This window comes from Copadichromis virginalis, linkage group LG9 (assembly GCF_057382275.1).
Source record: "Copadichromis virginalis isolate Kocher_CV1m ecotype Utaka linkage group LG9, C_Virginalis_male_GT1.1, whole genome shotgun sequence".
Lineage (NCBI taxonomy): Eukaryota > Metazoa > Chordata > Actinopteri > Cichliformes > Cichlidae > Copadichromis > Copadichromis virginalis.
In genome coordinates this window covers 1109539-1136570 of record NC_140626.1, presented here as the reverse complement: position 1 = coordinate 1136570, position 27032 = coordinate 1109539, and the positions used below count along the sequence as shown (strand labels likewise).

The 27032-nt window shown below is 41.8% G+C and overlaps 1 protein-coding gene across 2 annotated transcripts in view; it reads right to left on the bottom strand.

Moving 5' to 3' along the window:
- The window catches only part of arhgef4 (Rho guanine nucleotide exchange factor (GEF) 4), a 66999-nt gene that overhangs the window by 5269 nt on the left and 34698 nt on the right, over nucleotides 1-27032 (bottom strand). The window contains exons 1-7 of one of the 2 annotated variants that reach the window (XM_085467391.1): nucleotides 23180-24228; nucleotides 18932-19111; nucleotides 18534-18734; nucleotides 12118-12297; nucleotides 11612-11844; nucleotides 6372-6501; nucleotides 6134-6265 (exon numbers count right to left, since the gene is read on the bottom strand). In XM_085467391.1, the coding sequence (XP_085323517.1) occupies nucleotides 6134-6265; nucleotides 6372-6501; nucleotides 11612-11844; nucleotides 12118-12297; nucleotides 18534-18734; nucleotides 18932-19111; nucleotides 23180-23212 (1089 nt within the window). In that variant the 5' untranslated portion in view covers nucleotides 23213-24228. Of the gene's footprint in view, nucleotides 1-6133; nucleotides 6266-6371; nucleotides 6502-11611; nucleotides 11845-12117; nucleotides 12298-18533; nucleotides 18735-18931; nucleotides 19112-23179; nucleotides 24229-27032 lie in introns of those variants that run through there. The other variant, XM_085467390.1, reaches the window with a different exon arrangement.

Here is a 27032-nt window from a genome sequence, read left to right as displayed (position 1 = left end):
TTGTTGATCAATAGTCATGAGAATTTGCATAATCACGATGAAGGAACTGACCTCCCATCCCATTGTTCCTTCAGTGGGCTGGTTTCAGTCATTATGTAAATGTCCTGTTTATAAGATTGGGGAAACCCTTCAGTTTGCTTAGACTGAAGAAGTCACCTGGATGAGTGACGAAACGTTTCTCCCAATAAACGCTACGTCCTGATGAACAGAATCAACTTTTGGAGATTTACTTACCTGGATGATTGAGCATGCATCAAGACGTAATGACTGAATGCAAAGTGGTGTATAAACAGGGAGTGAAAAGGAAATGTTCATAGCATCATGGAGAGCCTTAGCAGTAGCCTGAGCCTATTGCTGCATATTTAAGAGAGAGGCTGGATCAAGTGACCCGAAACAAATGTTATAAAGCTTTATAAAAAAAAAAAGAAAAGTGAGAAGTACAAAGAGGGGCTGCCTCCTGAATCCAAACTGGGTGCTGGTTAATATAGGAGAGGGACCTGACAGCTAAAAGCTCTGCTTTCAGACTTGTGGCGACTTGTGGCTCCCAGAGTAGAATAGGAAACAAAGTGCTCATTTGGGGTGATATATGGTAAAATTTGGTGTTTAAGATGAGATGGGGCTTGATTATTCAAGACTTTGTATATGAGGAGTAATTTAACTTTGGCTCTTGATTTAATAGCTAAAAATATGGTCTCTTTAGTCCATGTCAGAGATCTCACTGTAGGATTTTTGATCACTACAACCTGAAAAATAAAGTATTACAATAGTCTGGCCTAGATGTCATAAATGCATGAAATGTTTTTTTATATCACTCTGAGATAGGATGATCCTAATTTTAGAGGTACTGTGCAAAGCAGTCCTTACTATTTGCTTAATAATGTGCATTACAGGATATAATCTGGACGGCATTATCTTGGCCTCCAGTAACCAGGACAAGTAACTGGTTAGACACGTGATGTAGATTGGACTCAATACACAGGGCTCAGGAGAAAAGTTTACAAGACAAAGTCAGAAGCAAAGCAAAGGGATTTCCAGTTAGCGAGGCCCATGGCTCCACCACAGTATTTTCTTTCCTCAGCAATCTCTCTTTCAGTAACTCTCTGAGATCCATTTGCAGGTCTCTGCTGCCGAGTGAGCCAACACAGGAGGACTGGAGGACCATGGCATCACATTTCTATGATTTTTAAGGCAGAATATAAAAACTTCGGCATAATCTGAATTTAGAAAGAGATAATTAGAGGTCGTCCAGCCTACAGTTTAATGAATTTGTGAGCTAACCGCTCACGCCTCCACCCACTCACTCCATTAATTGACTTCGGCGCCGAACAGAGTTTTATTGACTTTTCCCTTGCTAAGAAACTAGGCTTAACTGTTGAGCCACTGCCTCATGCTCTACGAACCTCCTCCCTGAATGGTTAGCGTTTACCAGACGTCACCCACATTACTGAACTGATAACATCATTCCGGATATCATTCTGAGTTAATCAGTTTGTTTGTTTTTAAGGCTCCACTAACCCATCTGGTTCTTGGCTATCCCTGGCTGTTACAACACAACCCCACTCACTGACTGGAGAAATGGCTGCATTTCTAGATGGAGGGAGGAATGCCACATGACATGCCTAAGATAATCCAATCCAATCCAACTTTATTTATATAGCACTTTTAAAAACAACAAAGTTGACCAAAGTGCTTTCCAATAATAAAACAATAATGATAATAATAATAATGGATTGCATTTATATAGCGCTTTTCTAGGCACCCAAAGCGCTTTACAATTCCACTATTCACTCACACTCGCATTCACACACTGGTGGACAGCGAGGCTGCCATATTGCGCCATCGGCCCCTCTGACCAACACCAGTAGGTGGTAGGTGAAGTGTCTTGCCCAAGGACAAAATGACCAGGACAGAGATGGTAAATGGACTAATTCTTATATAGCGCTTTTCTCTCCCAGAGTACTCAAAGCGCCGTATGCAACATGCCTCATTCACACCCACTCATGCAAGCACTTCTAAACGCAAGTGCAAACTAATCTACATTCACACACAGTCACACTCCGATGAACGCATTGGAGGGCAATTTGGGGTTAGTATCTTGCCCAAGGACACTTGACATGCAGACTGGGGAAGCCTAGGATCGAACCACCAACCTTCCGATCAGTAGCTGAGCCACAGCCACCGAGAGAGAGCAGGGGGATCGAACCGGCGACCTTCTGGTTACAGATGAGTTTCCCAACCCCCTGAGCTACGGTCGCCCAGATCTACCACCTCCGTCTCTCCTCTTTCCAGCATCACCTCCGCCAACACCTCCGAACCTAGCTGCTGTTCCTTCGGTTTATCATGAACTGGCTGAGGTATTTAATAAGGATCGTGCCTCCACACAGGCCCAATGATTGCGCTATTGACTTGCTATCTGGGCACCATTGCCAACCAGTCGACTCTAAAGCCTGTCCCAGCCAGAAAGGGAGGCCATGGAGGAATACATTACCAACTCACTTGTTGCTTGGATAATTCAGCCATCTTCCTCTCCTTTAGGGGCAGGATTTTTCTTCGTGGAAAAGAAAGACAAGTCTGTAAGACCTTGCATTAATTATCGGGGTTTGAACACAATAACTGTTTAAAAAAAATGCCCGTTGCCTTTGTTGACTTCTGCGTTTGAGCTTCTCCAAGGAATGACAATCTTCAGTAAACTGGACCTCCGCAATGCGTACCATTTGTTTCGCATAAGGGAGGGGAACGAGTGGAAGATGGCCTTCAACACTCATTTGGGGCAATTTGAGTATCTTGTCATGCTGTTTGGGTTAACAAACGTTCTGGCAGTCTTCCAGGCCATTGTTAATGACATTCTCAGAGACTTCATCAACCACTTTGTTTTTGTCTACCTAGATGATATCCTCATCTTCTCCAGGTCAGTGGTGGAGCATGAACGGCATGTAAAACTAGTGTTGCAGAGGCTGCTGGAGAACCGTCTGTTTGTTGAAGCTGAGAAGGGCTTCCTCTCTTCCATTATTAAACAGGAAAATCTGAGACCGGATCCAGTAAAAGTCCAAGCGGTCTTGGAGTGGTCCACACCACCAAACTGCAAACAGCTTCAACGATTCCTGGGGTTTGCAAATGTCTATCGTCGCTTCATTCACGACTTCAGTAAAATTGTCTCACCTCACCTCTCCAAAGGTCCTGTTTCAGTGGGGGCAGGCAGCCCGTGAGGTTTTTGCTCACGTGAAGCAACCTTTCACTTTGGTGCCCATTCTCACCCAGCTGAATCGCACCTGACCCTTCCGTGGAGGTGGAACTTAGTCAACAGACTGAAGGTAAACTCCATCCATGTGTTCACAGAACAAAATTACGACGTTGGCGACAGAGAGCTACTGGATATCAAGTTGGTGATGGAGGAGTGGCGGTAATGGCTTGAGGGAACAGCACAGCCTTTCACTGTGTGGATAGACCACAAGAACCTCGCCTACCTTCAGTCAGCAAAACGGCTTAACGCGCGCCAAGCCAGGTGGGTCAGGTTCAGTTTCTCAATTACCTACTGGCCTGGGTCCCAAAACGTCAAGCTAGATGCTTTATCACACCAGTTTTCACCTTCTGAGGAGGCTCAAGTGGAAACACTGGCCTTTCCTAGGGGCTGTGTAATAGGAGGACTCCCCTGGGAAATTGAGTCAGCGGTATGGCAGCATACCGAACCTGATCCTGGGACAGGACCCCCGGACCGGCTCTATGTCCCTTCATCCGTGCAGGCCCAGGTGCTCCAATGGGCATGATTCTCGTGTCATCCTGGAATCCAACGCACCATCTCGTTCCTGGGAGCCTGTTCTGGTGACTTTAGCTCAAGATGCCCGAGAGTATGTAAAAGCCTGCACCATCTATCCCCAAAATAAATCACTGACCTCTCCTCCGGCGGGCCTGCTCCAACCGCTACCAACCCCAGGCCCTCTTGATCACACATCGCCCTGGATGTTTTGACAGGCCTTCCACCTTCACCAGGAAACATGGTAATTCTGTCTATTATTGATTGCTTTTCCAAAGCAGCACATTTTGCAGCTCCCCACAGCACTCAAGATGGACCAGCTGCTGATGGATCACTTGTTCCACCTGCATACAATCCCTTCAGATGTCGTCTCCAACCGTGGACCTCAGTTCACGTCAAAGGTATGGAAGGAATTCTGCTTCACCATATGTGCCCAGGTCAGTCTTTCATCAGGTTATCACCCCCAAACCAATGGTCAGACAGACAGGCTGAACAAGGAACTGGAGCCCTCTTCCCATTATTCACTGTGCATATGTATATTAGAGATGGACCGATCCGATATTACGTATCGGTATCGGTCCGATACTGACCTAAATTACTGGATCGGATATCGGAGACAAATAAAAAATGTAATCCGATCCATTAAATATCACGAAAGCACCTCACAAAACTTGAAACACGCCGTAACTCACCTCAGAACGTTAGCACGTCGGAGCAGTATGCATCACGTGATAGAGCGGCTGTGGCATGCGGGACCTGTCGGTGGTCTGGATAGCATGTGGAGCTTCGCTAGCAACCCGGCATTTCATCTCCGACAAAGTTATCCCGAGAGAAGTAAAGCAAGTGTGTAAGTCCATCTCTGAATGTTTGTAAAGCATTCCTGCGTTAAGCTTAACAAACGATATATGGAGCGACTGCCTCTCCTGCTGCTACTTCAATCATGAAACTGCTTAACGATCAGCTGATCAGCTTTTCTGTCGCGAGTCCGTCTCTCTTGTTTGTTTTTGGCCCACTTTGCACCAGAAAGAGGAAACCAGCGGCTGAACAACAGCAGCACGTTTAAGCTTGATCAGCTGTTGTTAGAATGTATTTAATATTACTTTCTACACCAGGATCTTTTTCTACGTAGCTGACGCTGGTAACTGTGCAGGGGCGGATCTAGCAAAGTTTAGCCAGGGGGGCCGATAGGGCATTAACAGGGAAAAGGGGGCACAAAGACATACTTTTCTTTCTTATTCTCATTTAAAATGTCGAGCTTTTAATAAATAATTATCTGACACCCAAAGTTTTAATTTGATGTAAAATGAATAGAAGTCAATTACTGTATATAGTAACTATTAAGTCTAATATACCCTAGTAAGCTATAGTACTTTTTCCTTTGGGAAGGTACCATCTGTGCAGTCTGCAATTTTGTTGAAGAAAGATGTTGAATCTATTTAATATTTCTTGAAAAATAATTGATTTCTGTGCATTTTTTTTCACACTGCATCAAATTAAGGTTGATTACGTTGATTAAGCATCATGAGGTGGAGCGTGAGGGGTGGTTCCCTATTTTTTATTTATTTATTTTTGTTGTTGCTGGGAGTTGGAACCCTATTAGTTAGGTTGCTTAATATTTATGCTAAGTACTCTTTAAAATACCAGAATAGGGAGGATGGTGTAGGTTTAAGTTTATTAGATTGATCAGTATTGCTGAACTATGAATTATTTTTTTTTTGCATACAGGTATAACAGAATAGCTTTAGTGTAGTTGTTGTTTTAAACTTGAGTATGAACCTATACAAAATGCAGCAAGATATTTAAAAAACTGTTTTGTTGATTAAAAAACACTATATCGGATTCATATCGGTATCGGCAGATATCCAAATTTATGATATCGGTATCGGTATTGGACATAAAAAAGTGGTATCGTGCCATCTCTAATGTATATATGCCCCTTTAAATAAATTTTTTCATTTTTCACTAGTTTTAGAGTTTTGGAGTCCTGCGATTGAGTCCTGCACCAAACAAACCTTGACAATTCAGTTAATGATCCATCTCAGTACATAAATACCACCATTTTTCTTCTTCCACTGACCAAACTGTCTTCTTCTTGTGGAATAAAGTGAATTATTATTAGAAAATTATAGAAATGTATTTGTATTTAGAATACAAATTAAGCCTATTAGCTTGACACATTAGTATTACCTTACACAGACACCTTGAGGGAACTGTTGTTGTGTTTTGGCGCTATATAAATAACACCTGATACACAACCATGGATAACCTTTTCTTTTGTACATATACACTGATGCCCCTTTCTCCTGGCACTTAGGGTGATTCTTGCCACATGCTTTTATCAGTACCTCACAAAATGACATCCATAGTAGAAAAAAAGGGCACCTTTTTACAGTACACCATCTGATGGTCAAAAAGGAAAAACATTCTCTGTTGACTCTTAGCCTGAGGCAGGGATAGCTTGGTCAGCTCTCCTGAAAAGATGAGCTCAGAGCTTCTGCTGAGGACATCTTCACCCTGTAAGGTTTAAAGCACACATGCAGCTATTAGGTGCTTCTCAGACATGCTGCAGTTAATAGTAAGTGTTGGAGAAATGTTAGAAAAAAGATGCTTCATTACAAACCTCAAAATCCTCAATGGAGCTCTGCCACTGAGCGATCTTGTCGATGTTCTCAAGGCGCCGTTTTCTCTCATTTATAAGCCTGGCAACATTCTTCATGGCATTCAAAGCTGCCTCCACATCTTTGTAGTCCCTAAAGTTTAGAGAGTGACATGCATTTGGATTATAAAGTAAGTATTTGTGGTGATTCCATAACACACTCTTTATATTTTCTGTGAAGCACAACTGATGCATCCGCCATGCTGCAGAACTCCATTATTAAACAACCATTAAAGCAATCACTGAGTTGTTGAACAGGGCGTCGTGTTACAGTTACAGTATAGTGTGGTTTCGGACAACCTGTCAGAAAATGGGGCTTTCTGTAGAAAAAAACCCCAAACTGCACAAACTAAAATGCCGTGTCTGTTAGTCTTTTCAGACAGAAAAACCAACTAATTTATCAGAGGTCACCTTAGAGTGAAGTAACTGTAAACCTTCTGTGCCTCACTTCACAAAATATATTTAACAAATGCACCATTTTATTTCCGTTCAATCGAATTTAATTTATAAAGTGCCAATTCACAACAAAAGTCACCTCAAGGCCTTTTATACTGTAGGGTGATAAAGACCCTACAATGTTAGAAAGAAAATCCCAACAATCAAATGAGCCCCCATGAGCAAGCATTTTTCAACAGTGGGAAGGAGAAGCTCCCTTTGAGTGGGAAAAATCTCAGGTGGAACCAGGCTGAGGGGAGGGCCAGCCATCTGCCGTGACCAGCTTGGGAGTGAGGGGTTAGAGAAGTGAGCAGAGAGACACAGAGTCATAGTTACTAATGACTGACTGAATCTTTCATGAATGAATCCGCTGTGTATAAAGCCACAGAGAGTGAATGAAGAAGAAATGGTCAGTGAATCACGGGAACCCCCCAGTAGCCTAAACCTATTTCAGCATATCTAAGGGATGATTCAGTGTCACGTGATCCAGCCCTACCTATACGCTTTATAAAAAGGAAAGTTTTAGACCTAATCTAAAAGTACAAATAGTGTCTGTCTCCTAAACCCAGACTGTGAGCTACTGATATCCCATTCCCCCCAACTCTGAATTATGATAGTATGGTATTATGAGGTCTTTAAGATAAGATGATTATTCAACATTTTGTATGTAAGGAGAAGGTTGTTAAATTGGGGGATTTACAGAGAGCCCATGGGGAGAATGTGGGAGAAATATGGTTTATCTTCTTAGTCCCTCCAGCCTTCTGTTTCAGCTGAAGGCTTTTCAGGGAGATAATACTGGATTTTCAGTAGTTAACACTAGAAGCAATAAATGCATGAACTGACTTTTCAGCATTCTGAGACAGAATGTTCTAGTGATATTGCACAAATACATAAAAGTAGTTATGTGTACAGTCAAGGACATGGCCTGATTAAAAAATGACACAGGTTCCTCAAAGCGCTGCTAGAGGCCAAGGTAAGTCCAGTATCTGGTTAGACAAAATGTTTTTAAGATTCCTGCGGCCAAATTAAAAAAACAAATCTCAGTTTAGAAGTAAATTAATCATATTTAAAGTTGGGCTATCACTTAATGATCAGACTTAGAGCAGTCTTGTAGGAATGAGTTCTAAGAGACATGTTTACATGTTAGAGAAAGTCAATATAAGCAGCTATTAAAGCTGTTGTATTTACTGGTACATCCTTGGGAAGGGTGTGAAATTTACTCTAATTGTTAGAAAAATAATAATCATTACTAGTCTTTACTATTAAAGTCTAAAGGAAGACTCCATTCAGCAGAGCTCTGACTCTTTGTCAGCCTGGAAAAAGTGTTAAAAAGAAACCTATCATTGACAAATAGTAAGATGTCCCAGCTCTACAGAAGACTTTTCCTTCAGAGTGTTGGATTGTGTGTGATGAGCACACAGAGGCAGGCGGAGGTTTTAACAGAAGCGAGCCCTTTATTAAACCGATGGAACAGGTACAAAACAAAGGCAAAAGTCCAAGTGTAAATGGGAACTATTGAAAAACTAAACTTGGAACGACAGAAACCAGAACATAACAGGACACTCTGATAAGGGACAAAGGGGAACTGACACCAGATAAACACAGGAGGGTGGTCAGGGGAAGTGGAGACACATGGGAACACAGCTGAAGCAAACAGACGAGATAGGGGGAGCAAAACTGAACATAACATGCACGAGACAAGGGGCTGACAAAATAAAACAGGAAAAACAACACAGAGAGAGTGAGGGACACGGAGAGACTAAGACAACCTCGACACAGAAGGGAACTGAGAATGAACGAGGACTGAGAACTAGAAATATAGACAATAACCCAGGAAGCACGGGGGGAACATCAAAGGCACGAACAAATCCAGATAAATCCAGAATACTTTTCTCAAAACACAATACAATGTTGATTCAAAAGTCCAACAAACAAAACATATGATGAAACAGACCCAGGGATCCTAAACTATAGTATTGCTATGTAAAGCAAAAGACAGATATTCCAGGTCAAATTAAGGTCTTCCAAAGGCACAATATCCTCTCCAGCCTATGAGTTATGTGTTTAAGTTAAGTTAAATGCAGTGTCATTTCAACATATAAATGGATGGACTTACAACAATTATTTGGCTGGGCACTGAACCTGACAAAAAAGTCAGAGACATCAGATAAACATGGATAACAACTAAAACTGTTTTTTGACTTGTCCAGTTAGAGTGGACAAGGATAAATAGAGTTTTAATTCATCTTTAACAGTGATGGATGGATGGACGGATGGATGGATGGATGGATGAATGGATGGATGGATGGATGGATGGACGGACGGATGGATGGATGGACGGATGGACAGATGGACAGATGGATGGACAGATGGATGGACGGACGGATGGATGGATGGATGGTTGTTTGCCGATTTTGGTTTGGATTTTGCTTGTATGGGAGCAGACACAGTCTCTACGGGGATGGAGTTTTGGGGGTTTACTGGAGGGTGTTGCTATAGGTCATCAGAACAGCCTGGCGCTAAACTGCAGAGCCTTGGATTGGTTCTGCTGCGGCCCATTACCTGCATGTCATTCCCACACACTCTTTCTTCCCTTGCTTTACTCGTCACTCATTGCACTGTGCAAAGAATGAACAGTAAAGGCAAAAATCAATCAATCGATTTAGATAAATGCTGATAAAATACAGTGACCAGCTATAATGAAATAATGTATTTGCACATTTTTGGGACATTTAAGGTGATGCACTTGCATTTATATTGTGCTCTTCTAGTCATACTGATGCTGCAGTGCTTTAGACTTTCTTTTGGGCACTCCTCCCTCTAGGGCAGTGGTGGGCAACTCCAGGCCCCGAGGGCCGGTGTCCTGCAGGTTTTAGATCTCACCCTGGGTCAACACACCTGAATCACATGATGAGTTCATCACCAGGCCTCTGGAGAACTTCAAAACATGTTGAGGATTTAGCCATTTCAATCAGCTGTGTTGGATCAAGGACACGTCTAAAACCTGCAGGACACCGGCCCTCGAGGCCTGGAGTTGCCCACCTCTCAGTAGTTTGTTCACCTCCATCTCAGTTCATACATCCTCATCTGTCACACTAATCCTCTGCATGTCTTCCTTCACTACATCAATCTTTCTTCCTCCTGCCTGACAAGTCCATCTTGAAGATTCACTGTCATGGACTCTGGGGTGTTGGCCCGAGTTTGATGTTCTGTATTTGAGATTCTACTGATACGTATGGCTTTTGTATTTCTGGCGGAGGTGTGGTCCCTGGCTCAGCTGCAGGGCAGGGGTGGTGCAGTGAGCTCAAGGGGCAGTGCCGGGGAGGTGGGACAGGTGCGTGGAGTTTAGTTAATGAGCTCTCTCTCTTCCTTCGTGATATAGTGAAGCCGGAGCTGAGAGTGGGGAGGAGTGTCATAGCGCAGCTGAAAGCTGCACGCGTGGGTGCTGAACCGAACGACAAGAAACTGTCAGTAGTGTGCCACGTAAATAAAGAGAAAATAAACACGGTCAGTGTTGTGGTCCTTGTCACAGTATTCTTTTCTTTGTAGCTCTTATTCTTAGTTTTAGATTCTCCTTGTGTTATAGTTAAGTTCTTTAGTTTTGGTTTAGTGACCATTCCTGCTTTCCTTGTATCCTGTTGTCAAGTTTGTTTGTTAGACGTCTGTTGTTCGTACTTCGTGTTTTACTTTGTTAGTCATCTCTTCTGTTTGGTGTTTAATTTTCCTTCCCCCATGATTTGTGATTATTCTGATTTAGTTGAGCTGTGTTTCCCAGGTGTTTCCTCACTGCCCATCACCCTACTGTGTATTTCTCATTCCTGTATTCCCCTTATTCTTTGTCAGTGCCTCAGTTCCTCTCACCCTAGCTTGTTCCTGAATGCTTCTTCTCAGTTTCCTGTGCTGTAGTTGCTAGCTTACTTTTTTAACTTTCACATTTTCCTCATTAGATTTGTGTTATGTTTTATGGACATTTTTTTAGGCTTACAAAACAGGTTGTATTCTGTTTATTGGGCACTTTTGTGTATCTGCCTTGTCTATGGACAATTTAGAATGACCATTAACCTAACATGCATGAAATTGGACTAGAAAGAAACTGGAACACCTGCAGGTAGACATGCAATTCTCCGCACAGAATCCATCTCATACTAATATATTATTCTTGTTTTCCTTTTATGGAAGTTTCCGTGACCCCTTGTCTCTATATGTTCCTCCCTGAGCCTGGTTCAGCCACACGTCTGAATATTTAAGAGGTCTTCCTGTTAAAAGGGAGTTTTTCCTTCTCGCTGTAGGCAATCATTGTTTGAAATTCAGTTTAAGGCAGAGGCTCTTTTTTTCCCTCAATCTGTGTATGTCTGAATATCCCACTAAGATTTAATGCTGCATCACTCTTAAGAATGAAGATGAAACCCAAAGAGTGTGTAAACTTAAAACTTCAGATAACTGCATCTGACCACGTGATGCCCTGGTTAAGTCTTTAGGAAATCTTAAATTCTGAAATATCACCACTTGTGATTCTGTTATTCTGTTATACTCACATGTGCACACGGGCAACTGTTGAAATCGAGAAAAAGCCATCATTAAGCTATTTTAGCGCTTTCATTTGGAGAAAAGCTTTGTTGGTGGCCTGACACAGAAAAGCATGTGACTGTCTGCATGGATTTTTGGATTCGTCTACTGATGAAATGTATGTCATAGAGAGGAGCCAACTGGACCCTCGCTAGCTCGGGAGCACTTAAATTCTGACAGTTTGTCAAAGAGCTTACAGTCACCTGTGCTGAGGGTTGGTATATTTGAGCAGTTCTGCCAGCTGCAGCGGGTACTTGCAGATCTTCTGAACTGGAGTCAGCAAAAAACCATCCAAAGATATGTCAATCATCTTCTGAAGCAGTCGGCAAGCCTCAAAGAAGAATACATACTTGTTGACCTTCATCAACTTGGAGAGTTGGATGCAGGCATTGGGGTGGTTGTTGCAATACTCTGAATAGATCTGGAAATCTGTTTGCTGAACACAGACAACAACAAGTCGGGCTAGAGGTGAGAGAATGGTGTGGGAAGAGTGTTTAATATGTGACTGAAAACACCTCTCAGACCTGTCATGAAACATCATAAAGCATTTTCAATTAATCAGGCAAAAAAATGTAGGTGTAATATAAGCACTATGAAATGGACAACTCAGAAGGACTGAAAGCAGAAGTGTGTGTGTGGGTTAACTGGTTTTCTAAAGGTTTTAAGAAAACCAGTTGAAGATTTTTTGTTGTTTTTTGATTCAGCTTACATGTTCAAGGAAGCAGCAACCAATCTCACTCAGATGTGGCTGCTCCTTGTTGAACTTCTGCTCGAGACCTTTGAGGAACTTCCTTTGGAATCGGTAGATCTCTTCGATATTCCCAAAGATGGTACGAAGCTGCTCTTCAGTGAACATGTCTGTCCTTTTGCGGCACTGTTTGATGTAACCCTGAGGGGCAGAGACAGGAGGAAAACCTGCTGATTTTAGATGTCAAACATACACAGAGCACAGTGTGTTCACAGACTAACTGTTCTCTCTCATTTTTCCACTTGGTTTGAATTTGGTCATTTGTACATTTCAGACTATCTCAGAGTTCAGGCCCAGATTTCCTGATGCCGGAGGACAGATTTCCAAAGTTCTTTTTCCTACATGCAGGTCAGGTTTGGGGGCCAAATAAAGGGACTTAGAATCACTGACAGGATCTTGCTGGGGGGCCTTGGGCGCTGGTGGAGAACGTCCAATGTGCTTTTTTGCTCAGCATGCTGCTGTCCAATGCAGCTTGGTCTTTGCTGTTGGTTGCAGCCACTTGGGGCCTCTGGGCTTATGTTGGTTCTCATTATGTGCATGCTCACCCCCCCCCCCCCCCCCCCCCAATCAAAATGGGCCAGAGTGTTATCATTTCAGTAGTAATAAGAATGAAGTTTATGAAATTTAGGAGTATACTTGCCAACATTTAGATGTAAATTGTCCTTTGTGTAAGTGCAGATGGGTGTGAGAAATGGAAAAGTGGTTTTTAAAACTTGTTATGAAAGTGTATATGCAAAACTACTGCTATGTGAAATTAAACTGGTGAGATAAAGTATAACCGTTGGTGAATGTTTTGCTAATCAAAAACTGAACCCTTCTAAAAGAAGAACGTAGTGTAACTCAGTGCATACCAGTGATGTTGCAAGTGAGACAACTGTTGCTGTGATTTGGCGCAATATAAATACAACTGAATTGAAACTGAGCTGATGCTGGCATCATCACATTTTGAAAATTTCTTCAATATAATTTAATATTGTCCTGGAGATCTAATAAGGTCAAACTTTCCTAAAATGTCTTTTTGTATTTAAAAATTAATTCTGTTACTTTTGCTTTTATTGGCAAGATTTAGGCAATGAAACTGGTATATGGCAATTATAAATAATGAAAACCTGAAATTCCATTTTAAGCAATAAATTGTCCCCCAAAAAAATTATAACGTAAGTTAATTTAACAATCCATTTTCAAAAAAAAGAATTAAATATCTATATAAATATATATATGTATATATATATATATATATATATATGTATATATATATATATATATATATATATATATATATATATATATATATATATATATATATATATATATACATACAGTGAGGCAAAAAAGTATTTAGTCAGCCACCGATTGTGCAAGTTCCCCCACTTAAAATGATGACAGAGGTCAGTAATTTTCACCAGAGGTACACTTCAACTGTGAGAGACAGAATGTGAAAAAAAAAATCCACGAATTCACATGGTAGGATTTGTAAAGAATTTATTCGTAAATCAGGGTGGAAAATAAGTATTTGGTCACCTCAAACAAGGAAAATCTCTGGCTCTCACAGACCTGTAACGTCTTCTGTAAGAAGCTTTTCTGTCCCCCACTCGTTACCTGTATGAATGGCACCTGTTTGAACTCATCATCTGTATAAAAGACACCTGTCCACAGCCTCAAACAGTCAGACTCCAAACTCCGCCATGGCCAAGACCAAAGAGCTTTCGAAGGACACCAGGAAAAGTATTGTAGACCTGCACCAGACTGGGAAGAGTGAATCTACAATAGGCAAGCAGCTTGGTGTGAAAAAATCAACTGTGGGAGCAATCATCAGAAAATGGAAGGCATACAAGACCACTGATAATCTCCCTCGATCTGGGGCTCCACGCAAGATCTCATCCCGTGGGGTCAAAATGATCATGAGAACGGTGAGCAAAGATCCCAGAACCACACGGGGGGACCTGGTGAATGACCTGCAGAGAGCTGGGACCAAAGTAACAAAGGTCACCATCAGTAACACACTACAACGGCAGGGAATCAAATCCCGCAGTGCCAGACGTGTTCCGCTGCTGAAGCCAGTGCATGTCCAGGCCCGTCTGAAGTTTGCCAGAGAGCACATGGATGATACAGCAGAGGATTGGGAGAATGTCATGTGGTCAGATGAAACCAAAGTAGAACTTTTTGGTATAAACTCAACTCGTCGTGTTTGGAGGAAGAAGAATACGGAGTTGCATCCCAAGAACACCATACCTACTGTGAAGCATGGGGGTGGAAACATCATGCTATGGGGCTGTTTTTCTGCCAAGGGGACAGGACGACTGATCCGTGTTAAGGACAGAATGAATGGGGCCATGTATCGTGAGATTTTGAGCCAAAACCTCCTTCCATCAGTGAGAACTTTGAAGATGAAACGAGGCTGGGTCTTCCAACATGACAATGATCCAAAACACACCGCCCGGGCAACAAAGGAGTGGCTCCGTAAGAAGCATTTGAAAGTCCTGGAGTGGCCTAGCCAGTCTCCAGACCTCAACCCCATAGAAAATCTGTGGCGGGAGTTGAAAGTCCGTGTTGCTCGGCGACAGCCCCAAAACATCACTGCTCTCGAGAAGATCTGCATGGAGGAATGGGCCAAAATACCAGCTACTGTGTGTGCAAACCTGGTAAAGACCTATAGTAAACGTTTGACCTCTGTTATTGCCAACAAAGGTTATGTTACAAAGTATTGAGTTGTATTTTTGTTATTGACCAAATACTTATTTTCCACCCTGATTTACCAATAAATTCTTTACAAATCCTACCATGTGGATTCATGGATTTATTTTCACATTCTGTCTCTCACAGTTGAAGTGTACCTCTGGTGCAAATTACTGACCTCTGTCATCATTTTAATAGAATAGAATAGAATTCAACTTTATTGTCATTGCACATGCACAGGTACAGGGCAACGAAATGCAGTTTGCATCCATCCAGAAGTGCTTTAGTGATATAGATATATTACAATATATATATTAGCAATAATATAGATATGTAAGTATATTACAGAAATGGGTCTATTATGTTATAATGTACACGGTATGAAGTATGTTGTGAATATTCTATAACTATAAGTATGTACAGGCTGTAGTGAGTACAAGCTATGTACAGGATATGGACAGGATATAAATATGAAAAACTATACAGAATATGAAATAAATAACTTTACAGGAATCTGAGATATACAGCTATACAGAAATGGGAACTGTGCAAGTTGTAAACAGTTGTAGGGTTAAAAATTATCGTATGTACTGAATGATTGTTTACACAGAGCTATACAGTAGTGCAGTTAAGGTAAGTGAGGGTGTGGATAATTTCTACAGAGGCTATATTTTAAGTGGGGGAACTGACTAAATACTTTTTTGCCCCACTGTGTGTGTGTATATATATATATATATATATATATATATATATATATATATATATATATATATGGGTGCAACGATATTCGTATCGATATTGAACCGTTCGATACAGTGCTTTCGGTTCGGTACGCATATCTATCGAACAATACAAAATTTGTAATTTATTTTATCAACTTTCCTTCTGACGATGCTGTCTGTGTTGAGCGCTCAGTGGATCTGCGTTCAACTACTCCGCCTAGGCTGCACTGTCGAGCGCAGATCCACTGAGCACTCAACACAGACAGCATAGTCAGAAGGAAGAGCGCAGGGCAAGCTAGTGAGACAGAAGCTAAGCTCTCCTTGCAACATGGCAAATTGAACCTCCCTCACCCTCATTCAGATCTGGCGTTTGGAACTATTTTGGTTTTCATGTGACGTATGACCCTGAAGGTAAGCGCTCATGGACTAAAGTAAAACAGTATGTTGGATGTGCCACGCAATGCTCAATTACATGGGTGGGAGCTAGTGTGTTAGCGCAGTTAGTGCGTTAACGTGTTGGCCGTCTAGCCCCATGCACGGGGCGATCGGCGGTAGCTCGTTAACGGAGATTTGCCGTGTTGTGGCGTTAAGGTCATTTCAACGAGATTAACCTGAAAGCACTAGTGGGAACACAACGAATATGACTGCACATTTACGCCGACATCATCCTAGTGCAAAGACAAAAACAACAAGCATGCTACTAACTTTAGCCGAGTCATTTAGACAGCCGTTAGCACATGATTCTCCTTATGGGGACCTGATATGTTTAATATGCTGCTGAGAATATAGCCCAGAAGAAGCGTATAGTATAGCTTTTATTTTGGAAAGAGCCATTTCTCTGTAAACGTGGTGATTAAATTTCCTCTGCAGCAGCATTTTAACGTGAGCAAAAGGAGCCGTGAACGTACGAGGAGAAACGTGATGAAAATTAAATTCTCGCTAGCCCTGTATTCCTCAATCAGATACAGGGCTCGCAATATCGCTAGCCCGATGTCCCAGGGCTAGCGATTTTTCCCGTCGGGCTATTGTAGGAAGGAAAAATATATGTCAATGCTTTTGCATTCTTTCAGAAATGTAGCTGGGTAATTATGTCATTGGCATCGGTGAGCCACTGTCAATATGTGACATATTGAAATCGCGTTTGAATTTGCGCTTGTTTTTTGCTTTCACTTTGCAATCGTGCGAACTGTGTATAGAGAGCGACAGCACTGATCTGTGAGTGATGATAATTTGTGCACCAATTCCTCTGACATCGTCTTATTAATCGTTAGCTTACTATGCAAACATGACAAGTGAAATCTCCCGCAGCTTAAACATGTGAGAGGTTGATCGCGCAGAGAATCGCTGAGCTTATGTGAGTGCCTGTGTAAAAGCAGCAGGATTTATATTTGACTACGATGACCTGGATGACTGAGAACCTTCACAGACAGATATATATATTTTAGTTCTGCTGAGCCAAATAAGACAGGTCAGGGTGAAGAAGTGACAGCCAAAGAAAAGCTTACCACAAAACGGAGAAGTTATGACAAATCAGACTATAAGGCAAAAAGAAAGTGCAGCTTTATGGTTTCATGGACAAAAGAATTTCTGGGGCTGCAATATGACGAGCTAATTAACCAGGGCTGCACATAAGTGGTCCGCAGGTGCGCATTCGCTGTCAAAATAAAAAACACGCACAAGGGTTAGGGTTAAATTTAAAAACTGTACTTTTGAGTTAAAATATATATTTATAATTTTAATAAATGACAAATTAAAAAGGCATGAACATTTTTTTTGTATCGAAAAAATATCGAACCGTGACACCAAAGTATCGAACCGAACCGTGAATTTTGTGTATCGTTGCACCCCTAATATATATATATATATATATATATATATACATAAATAGATAGATTTGTCGTTAAAGGAAAGAGCCAGAAAACTCATAAATGTATACAAAGCCAAAGTAAATAGTGCCCAGGGAGTGAGTGCTTTGGTGGAATTTTGCATTCTTGGAGTATTAACCTTCTCTTCCACAGGGTGTCTTTGGTCCTGTCTCCCTCTCCTCAAACCAAACTGGCCGCCCCCTCCATGAGGGAGGTTTCTTCCTTTTAAAAGGGAGTTTTACCTTCCCACTGTTGCCAAGTGCTTGATCTTTGGGGCTCCTGTATTATTGTAGGGTCTCTGTTGCACATTGTAAAGGGTCTTGAGGCGAATCTAGTTTGATGTATAAATAAAACTGAACTGAACTGAATTCTTACATTAAAGTTCTGACCTGGAAGATGACATGTCTGTTGAAAATGTGACTCTGGCTTGTTGTACACTTTAATAAAGAAGCATTGTTTGTCTTTTTTTTTTATTACAAAATATTGCACGTTTTAAAGTCTTGCTCTTAAAAAAAAGAGGCAACAACAAAAGCTAAGAGAGGGTTGTAATTCATTCAGCAAGTCCCTGTGCTGGTCTGTACTCTGCCCACAGTCCAAAGACATGATTTACTCATAAATATCTACATTTCATAGATATTAATGTGAATGTAAATGACAGTTTGTCCTTATTTGTCAGCCCTGTGATCAATCCTCAGGCCTCTTATGCATTAACAGTTGGGCTAAGCTCAGTGACACTCAGGTGCTGGAGCTTGTACAAGCGGTAAAGAAAATGAATCGAAGGATGTAACCTGTGTATACATTATCATGCACCCTTGACTTGAATCAGGCTGCAGGTTAAATACTGTGGGGAGTGTGTGTTGACACTCAGAACAGGTGTAATACAGTCATTCACAATAAAGTTCGAGCTGGTCAAGCAAATAATGGGATGAGAAAAATGGCAAAATGAGATGGTCAATGAAACTACGGGAGAATTTAGACATTTAGAGGGTTGGCAGATATATTGGAGACATACAAGAGAGTTAAGCAGACAAAGTTCCTCATCTAGAAATCGATTTCTAGATGAAGCTCGAACAGATATGTCCCAAGTAAAACACCAATCAATTTCAATGCAAACCTCACAGATGTCTTTCAGGTGCTTGATGTAGTCTCTCTCTGTGCTCATAATCTCATTGATGACATTTGTTCTCATCTGCTCTTTGCAGGGTAAACCAGGTCCCAGCAACAGGCCCAGACTTGCCCGGTCCTCTTCTCCAGCCTGAGCCTCCTCTAGGTGGGCCAGATACTCGTCCATGGGTTCGTCCTGGTTCACACGCAACTGGAGAATGCAGGCAGTGTTAAAAGTATGCAATGACTCTAAGTGGCTCAAATAATAACCCTGTCTTTCAATGTCATCTTTTTCTTCACAGATGCCAAAGTTTAGTAGCAGTTTGATGTCTTTTGATATATATCCCGTATATCCTTACCTGGATGATTGAACATGCACCAGAGTACAGTCAGAACAGAGTTTCTCACCCGTACAAAGCTGGCAGGGAACCAGCCCTCACTGTCCATGATGCGACCCCACCACCACTCCTTGTTAGTTGCATCCACTACTTCAATGACATCACCGGCCTTGAAACCTAACTCCTGGTCATCCATGGTAACATGGTCCCAGAGCCCCTCTGCATACACCACACTGCCATCACTGATGAGCTGCAGAGAAACAACAACAGGAGGGACTGTGGTCACATACAATCAACTTCTGGTTGGGACTGCAGTAGAGTCATGGTATACAGGATTAATGTAAGAACTCTTTCAGCCTTCTAGCCAGGTACAGGTGTGGTCTGAAGCTTGCATACACGCTTCATGGGCATGAATGTTGTGGTCATTTTGGGCATTGATTTCTTTTAACTGTTCCTTTTCTTAGGGTGAAATGAGTGTACACATCTTTACTATATCCTGGGTCTGTTTACTCAGTGAGTTTAAGCTTTTTGGATTGTAGTTTTTCTTTTCTTTAAATCTCTTATTCTTGGTTTTCCTAGGGTTTGTATTTTTCCATGTACTTTTTCAGTTTCCTGTTTCTGGAATCGGATCTACTTTAGGCACTCATGTAATTAACACTCATCTTTACAGACACCTCCATGCATTTGAGTCCGCACGCTTCCACCACACTCTGCACAGCAGAATTTCAAGTTTTAATATATTTTTGATTTTTTTCTAATTCACACAGGGTCAAAAGTCTACATACAGCCCTACTAATATCTGGTAAAATATCTCTTAGTAAGGTGCACCTCAACCAGATGCTTTAGATATGCCTGAATGTTGTTGATGGCTAAGTCTGGCTGTATATTTGTCCACTCTTCTTAGCATAAGTGCTAGAGTTCACTTAAATTAATTGGTTTCCTGGTATGGCCCTGGCTTTAAGCACAGTCTACAAACTTTTGAAAAGGATTAAAGTCAAGGCTTTGGAACGGCCAGAATTAATGGGCCATTTCTAAACAGCTGCAGATTCCAGGATTCAATTTCAGCTCAATTTTATTTATATAGCACCAAATACCATAACAGGATCAACAGCTCAAACTGTATGTAAGTACAAGTTAAACGGATAGAACAATTTGGTAGTATGTTCAGGAACAACCCAGGAGCCACCAAGATTAAAGCCTGCCGTTAACGGCTGTGTGTGCTATCATTTTGTGTTTTGACAGCGTCCACAGAATAAAAAATCACTGAGAAGCTAAAATCAAATTAAACTTAGAAGGAGATACATTATGGAAGAAGAAGAAACAGAGGAAGCACTTTTCTACTCTCCTGGAGTACTCTATCCAACACGTCGCATTCACCCCATACACACAAGCACTATTATCTATACAGTGAGTGCTTTCTAACTATCATTCATACTCCAATGGATGCATCGGAGAGCAAGTCGGGGTTAGTATCTTGCCCAAGGATATTTGGCATGCAAACTGGGGGAGCCAGGGATCAAACCACCAACCTTCCGGTCAGCAGCTGATCTGCTCTACCTCCTGAGCTACAGCCACCCCTCCCAGATGGGAGCAGTGTTACTGAGGAAAACTCTGAGGTGATCATCACGGTGCCTTGCAGGTCCATATATCAAATGATCACTATGGCATTACTGAGAGTTGAAAAACTGTCTAAAGTCTTTTATCTTTAATAAAATGATCAGCGTTCTGCTCTACCAGGTGTAACAATTGAGTTTAACATCCAGGCATCCATGAAAACGGAATTTATGACATTTAACGGAGTTAGAAGTTAGCAGGGAGTTAGCTCGCTAGCTTCTATCTAAATACAATATAGCATGTCCTGACTGCGGGGTTTTGGAAACAAATTCAAACGTACAGCTCTGTTATCACTTCCAACATAAATGAAGACAGAAAACTAAACAGCAGTGACGTTTGTAGGGTTACTGAAGTTGGGCTAGCTGGTATATAATGATTTGCTACGTGACCGCTAGCGACACAGCTATGTTAGCATAATATAAACAAGCTAACTTTTTTTCCACTGATAAAAGTTAACGTGAGTGTTCTCGGTGGTCAGGAACAAATGTAATCGCATGGCAGGATGCTGTAAAAGGACCAAACTTCAGCCAGGAGAACAACTGAGATAATCCATCCACAACACGAGGTTAGTCATTCATATACTGCTGCATGGGCTGGGCTGTAGTTACATCCTAAGGTTTTAAAAACTGAGCTTAAATAAATGATTAGCGGTAATAAAAGCCGAGGGAGGTCAACAGTGATCACTGACTGTTTTAGGAGCTTTTTGAGATTAAATAGAAGAAAATACAAAACATTAAACATGTTAACAACACAAAAGCCATATTAAACGCAGACTACTTTAGACCCGGAAGTAGGATTCGTCACGTCATCACTGAACAACCGGATAGGCACTAAGCCACATTTCACAGTTTTATTAGATTTTGCATTAGTGGATACTGTGCTGCTCTTTCTTTGTTTTATGTTCAAATCATTGTTGCTGGGTTTGGGTGGTCTGGGAGTAGACACAGTCTCTAAGACGATGAGGTTCCGTTCAATTTTATTTATGCAGCGCCAAATCACAACAACAGTGTCCTCAGGATGCTTTATACTGTAAGGTAAAGACCCTACAATAATACAAAGAAAACCCCATATAACCCCCTATGAGCAAGCACTTTGGCGACAGTGGGAAGGAAGAACTCCCTTTTAACAGGAAGAAACCTCCGGCAGAACCAGGCTCAGGGAGGGGTGAGACACATTGTAGGGTTTTGGATAAAATGGCCTGTATGTGTATACATGTCCCTAAGGACCCCAAAGCGCTTTACACATGCAGTCATCCACACACTGGTGATGGCAGCTACATTGTAGCCACAGCCACCCTGGGGCGCACTGACAGAGGCGAGGCTGCCGGACACTGGCGCCACCGGGCCCTCTGACCACCACCAGTAGGCAACGGGTGAAGTGTCTTGCCCAAGGACACAACAACCGAGACTCGGCAACCTTCCGATTACAAGGCGAAGTCCCAACTCTTGAGCCACGATCGCCCCAAATAAAAGAAGGAGAGAAGCTGCAGAGAGGCATTAAAGACTGCAAGTGTGCTGGTTTACTGGTGCTTGAGGAGAGCTATGGCTGTCCTGCTTTGGCCTCACATACTACAGGGCCGGGCCAGTTCTGGGTTTTTCAAGGGTGCCGAGCTGGGTCTGTTCACATCCCTGATTTAAACTGTTTAGCTGATATCTTTCCACTTGGTAAACAGAATGCTGGAAATATAAACTTGGATTTTATTTATTTACCAATAAATACTCTTCTTTTGAACCTGACTCTGTTCAACAATTTCTGTTCTAAAAAGTATAAAAATAAAAACTTCAAATTAAAAGAAAACAATTAAGACATAAGCTACAACTATTAAATTATCTGAGAATGTTAACTGTATCATTTAACCAGCTTTGAAACACTTAGAATAGAACTCACTCAAAGTGCTCACTGAAAATAAGAAGTAAAAAGAGCCACTTAAACCTTCTTATTTCATTTTGTATTACCTTGGTGATCTAATGTCCATCCACTTATTTTCATTTATGATGGTGGAAACCATTAGATTGATTTTGCTTTATAAGACCACATTTTACTTTGATGCAGGAGTCTCCTCCAGGCTTTGAGTAACATTCTCATAGTCATGAATGTAGGGAATTAGCTGTGTGTCTCATCATCAACGTGATTTCTGAGAAGATCATTGGTGAGTATGTTTGGAGTCTGGGGGTGCATTTTAATGTCACCATCTTGGCTCATGAAACCAGTGAAGGAAAGGTCTGAACTGGAATTTGAGGACACTGTGTTACTGTGGCAACCTGTCAATCATAAAGCAGCCATTGATAAATAAATACTTAAGAAGATGTTAAACTCCTTACCAAAACCATGAATTCAACAATGAACGGTGTGACACTTTTCTGCTCAGTCTTACACAGTGATGGCACGAGGCCCTTCTGCAGAATCTACTTTATCAATTCAGCACAATAACAACATAAATGTTGCTCTATTGTTAACACAATATTAACAACGTTAACAACTTTTTTTGCAATAAATAAATAATAATTAAAAACAAAAAAAGAAGAATGACACAAGTTTCCTCCCAGCAAAACAATCTCAAATCCACTGTTGGATTGTAGTGGAGGCTGGAGTCACAGAAACTGTCTGCACCACAGATCATTAGTGTAACCATGGTGTTTTTCAGGCTTTGTATATGTCTATTAAACACACATCATCCGTCCCTTTGCCCTCCTGCTGATTGTACCTGTGTTCTGCTGCTGCCATGCTGGAAGCCCATCAGTCCAAACAACACAGCGCTCCTCTGTTCTTCTGTTTGTACTTCACCTGGTCTCCTCCTCCATCTAGGAGTCTTAGTTTGTGTCTATGACAGAGAGTGTTGGTCTGTGTGCGCTCTACTGGAAGGCCAGTAGGAACATGAGAACTACATTGATGATTATCAGCAACATCATGATGATGAACACCACCACCTTCTGGGTCTCTGGGGGTAGGTTGCAGCGCAGCATAGTGTTTAAGAATCCCATCCTCTGCCTGCTCCACCTCCCTGAACCACCGCCACGAGCCATCAGTTCCCTAGCTTCTTCCTCTTCCTCCTCAGCACCACCTCCCCTCCCCCGTCTTCTCTCCCTCAACACCAAGCCTCCACACCACACCGCGTCACCTCGTCCTCCTTCTCGACTATCGATGTCAGTATCCTCTCGGGCTGCTTTCTTCCTCCGCTCAGCTCCAGCGGTGTCCTCCTCTGTTTTTCCTGCCACTTTGCTAATTTGCCAGCGTTGACCCGGCCTGCCTGTGGAGGCTGGGTGCCTACCTGTGTCAGCGTCTGCGTAAAGCTTTGGGAAGATATCTGTGTATTACGTGCTGAGCATGGACCCCCCCTCCTCCTCTTTTACTCCCTTTCTTTTCTTTGAGGAAAAAGCACCTCCCCTCCTCCTCTCTCTGTCTTCTTTGTATCCACCACTTCTGTCTTTTTTCCTTCTGGCTCTTCTCTCTTTTAGTCAGGATATCAGGATGAAAGACAGCCAGTGGGTTGCTGCACCGCTCCGATACGTGATCATGGCTCGTCCTTTTTCCGTCTGTCCGCTTGTTTTCCAGAGCGTTCTTTTCTGAAGCCTACATAAACTCTTTTTTCTACCTCTTAAACCAAATGGCCATTTGGAGCTGGCTTGTTGTATCTGTGCTCATCTTTTCTCTCCATTAAGAGCTCCTTCTAAAATGGTGCTCAGTGCTCTGCCTGGAGCTGTGCTACCTCAACCATCTAACTACTAGGATCAACCTTGTTTCCTTTATTCTCCCCTTCCTTCCCTTCCCTTTTATATTGTGCCCACCCTTGCATAAGCTGGCAGCCAATCAGAATGCGGAGTGTGTCAGCATATCTTAGATACCACAGTAGTTGAGGCAAGCACATTGTAACCCATTGGAGGGCAGCAAAGAGGGGGGCAGGGTATTTGGCAGAGAGGGACGGAGGAGGGGGTACAGTGAAGACTGATCTGGAGAGAACTGATGCGTGTGTGTGTGCACATGTACGGGGCATCGTATCTATTTCTGCAGGATTCAACGTAATAGCAAAGCAACAACAGTTATAAAGGACCTGTATGAAATGTGATCAGAAGAATGTCAATAAGATAACAACAACATTTCTTTCACAATGATTCAGTGTTTGTAGTACTGGGCACCAGTGGCACCCCTACTGAAACCCAAATCTTTTACTACATAGTTGCTTTCACAAGGTGGGACCAGAGCTTCCACTCAATAATCCATATCTCCTCCACACATCTCAGTTTTTCACACTCTCCTCTACTAATCCCATCTATCAGGCATAAGAGCTGCGACCTATTATAATTATGTGACCCGTGGGAGGTAGCCATTTCAATAGGATGGAGCTGTAGGCATACAGTCAGTTCACAAGGGGTTAATGTTCATACAAAATAAGATTAAACATGTAACGGTAGCACCTAAAAACAATTAAAAGCTTTACTTTATTAAATACGTTTAAAACTATAAAATTGTATGATTGTACGTGGGAGACAGGATAAGCAATGTGGGGAACCTGTGAAAAATAATCAACGTTTGACACATGTTAAAAGAGATGGCAACTCACACTGAACACTAACTGGGCAAAACAATATAAAAAGGAAAATCTTCAGTGCCGTCTCCACTCAAGCTCACCACAGTGCATGCAAAAGCAGCCAGAAAAAAACACAGTTTCCACGCAGCGCCTTCACTGTCTGCAACGATATAAACAAGTAATCCACTCTAAAATACAATCAATCCCTGCATTGGTGCCTACTGATACAGTGAAATAAAACAAACACACAGAACACCGACAGCCGCAGCCGTCACAATAATCTTCAGCTCTTCGCTGTTGAGTTACACCAGTCTAAACACATTAAAATAAACACTGGTGCATCAGGACCTCGGCCCTGCAGCCAGAAATCCACCCAGGCAAAGCAGCAGCTTGGCACTCTGTAAATGAAAACAGGACATCACTTACACTGAACAGTCGACCGCAGCAGGAATATCCCTCCCGCCTGGCTTCATATGTATTGTTCAGTTACCTGTTCACAAGTTCGAGTCTGGAATGCAATAAAATAAAATGCTATATACAATAGAATAAAATAGAATAGAATAGAATAGAATAGAATAATATATACAATAGAATAAAATAGAAATACAAATGCTATATACAACTGAGTAAGAAAATACAAAAGTACAACTTCGTCAGAAGAAGAATTGCACATATAGCAGTGTTATTGCACGTGTGAGGGTTTGATCAGCTGCAAAAGTCTTTGTATGCTGACATTGTTATCTTTTTACAAAAAAAAACAGCTAAACATGAGAGGTTTTTGGACAAAGTTTGTGTTTTCCATTGTTTAAGCAGTGGTTCCAACCAAAGGAGGTATGTTGTATCAACAGAAAAGGCTAACTTGGTTATCATTTTGCAGAAAAAAGGAGACTTCTAAAAATAAAAACATAAGAGGTTTTTGGACAAAGTTTGTGTTCTCCATTCTTTAAGCACCAGTTCGAGCACCGGCACCGTTTCAAAAGTACTAGTGTCGCACTGGCATTGGATAAAACCTAAACGATACTCAACCCTACTCTGAAAAGGTTTACAAAGGTATTCCTAAGGCTCTGGGACTTCAGAGAACCACAGTGATTATCCACAAATGGAGAAAACTTGGAACAGTGGTGAACCACACAAGTGGCTGGCCTATCAAGTGCATATCAAAGACTCATCCAGGAGGCTACAAAAGAACAACATCACTGTAGACCTGTCAGTGCTCGTCTTTCAACAATAAGAAACAGACTGGACAAAAATGGCATCCATATATGACTTCCAAGGAAAAATAAACACTCCTCACCAAAAAGAACATGAAGACTCCGCTCACTTTTGCCAGAAAACACCTTGATGGTCCCCAAAAAAATATCCTGTCGACTGACGAGACTAAAGTTTGAACTGTTTTGGAGGGTTTGTGTCCCGTCACATCTGGCAAAAAACTAACATAGTATTTCATAAAAAGAACGTCATACCAGTTTCTTTGGGGTAGCTCACCGCATCGTTTAAGTATTAAGAAACTTCAAGCGAGTGCAAAGCAAGGAGGTTTTTCATTGCCTAATTTCCAATGGTATTATTGGGTGATGAACGTGAAACAACTTAGGGCTTGGTTACCTACTGCACCAGTTAAACCCATCTGGTCCCATATAGAGACGGAAGTTAATGGCGGTATTTCTCCTTGGAGGGAGCTGTTTGATACCAGTCATAAAACTATCCATCCTATAATTGCAAATGTGAAGACATTGTGGTGTAAATTACATAGGGCAGGTCGCTGGGACTTTATTAAATCACCTTCGGCAACCTTATGGGGGAATAAAAGAATTTTAATTGGAGGGACATCGGTTGACTGGCTACAGTGGCGTAAGGCAGACATCCTTAATGTGTCCGATTTATTTGCCTGTGGGACCAAATGTTTTTTAAGCTTTGATAAAATTGTGGAGTTATATAAGTTGAAGCGTAATCAATTCTGGAGATATGTCCAAATACATAGTTCATTATCGAAGTGGCTGGGAACCCCCTTGAGTTGTCCTGTGGGCAGCCCTGT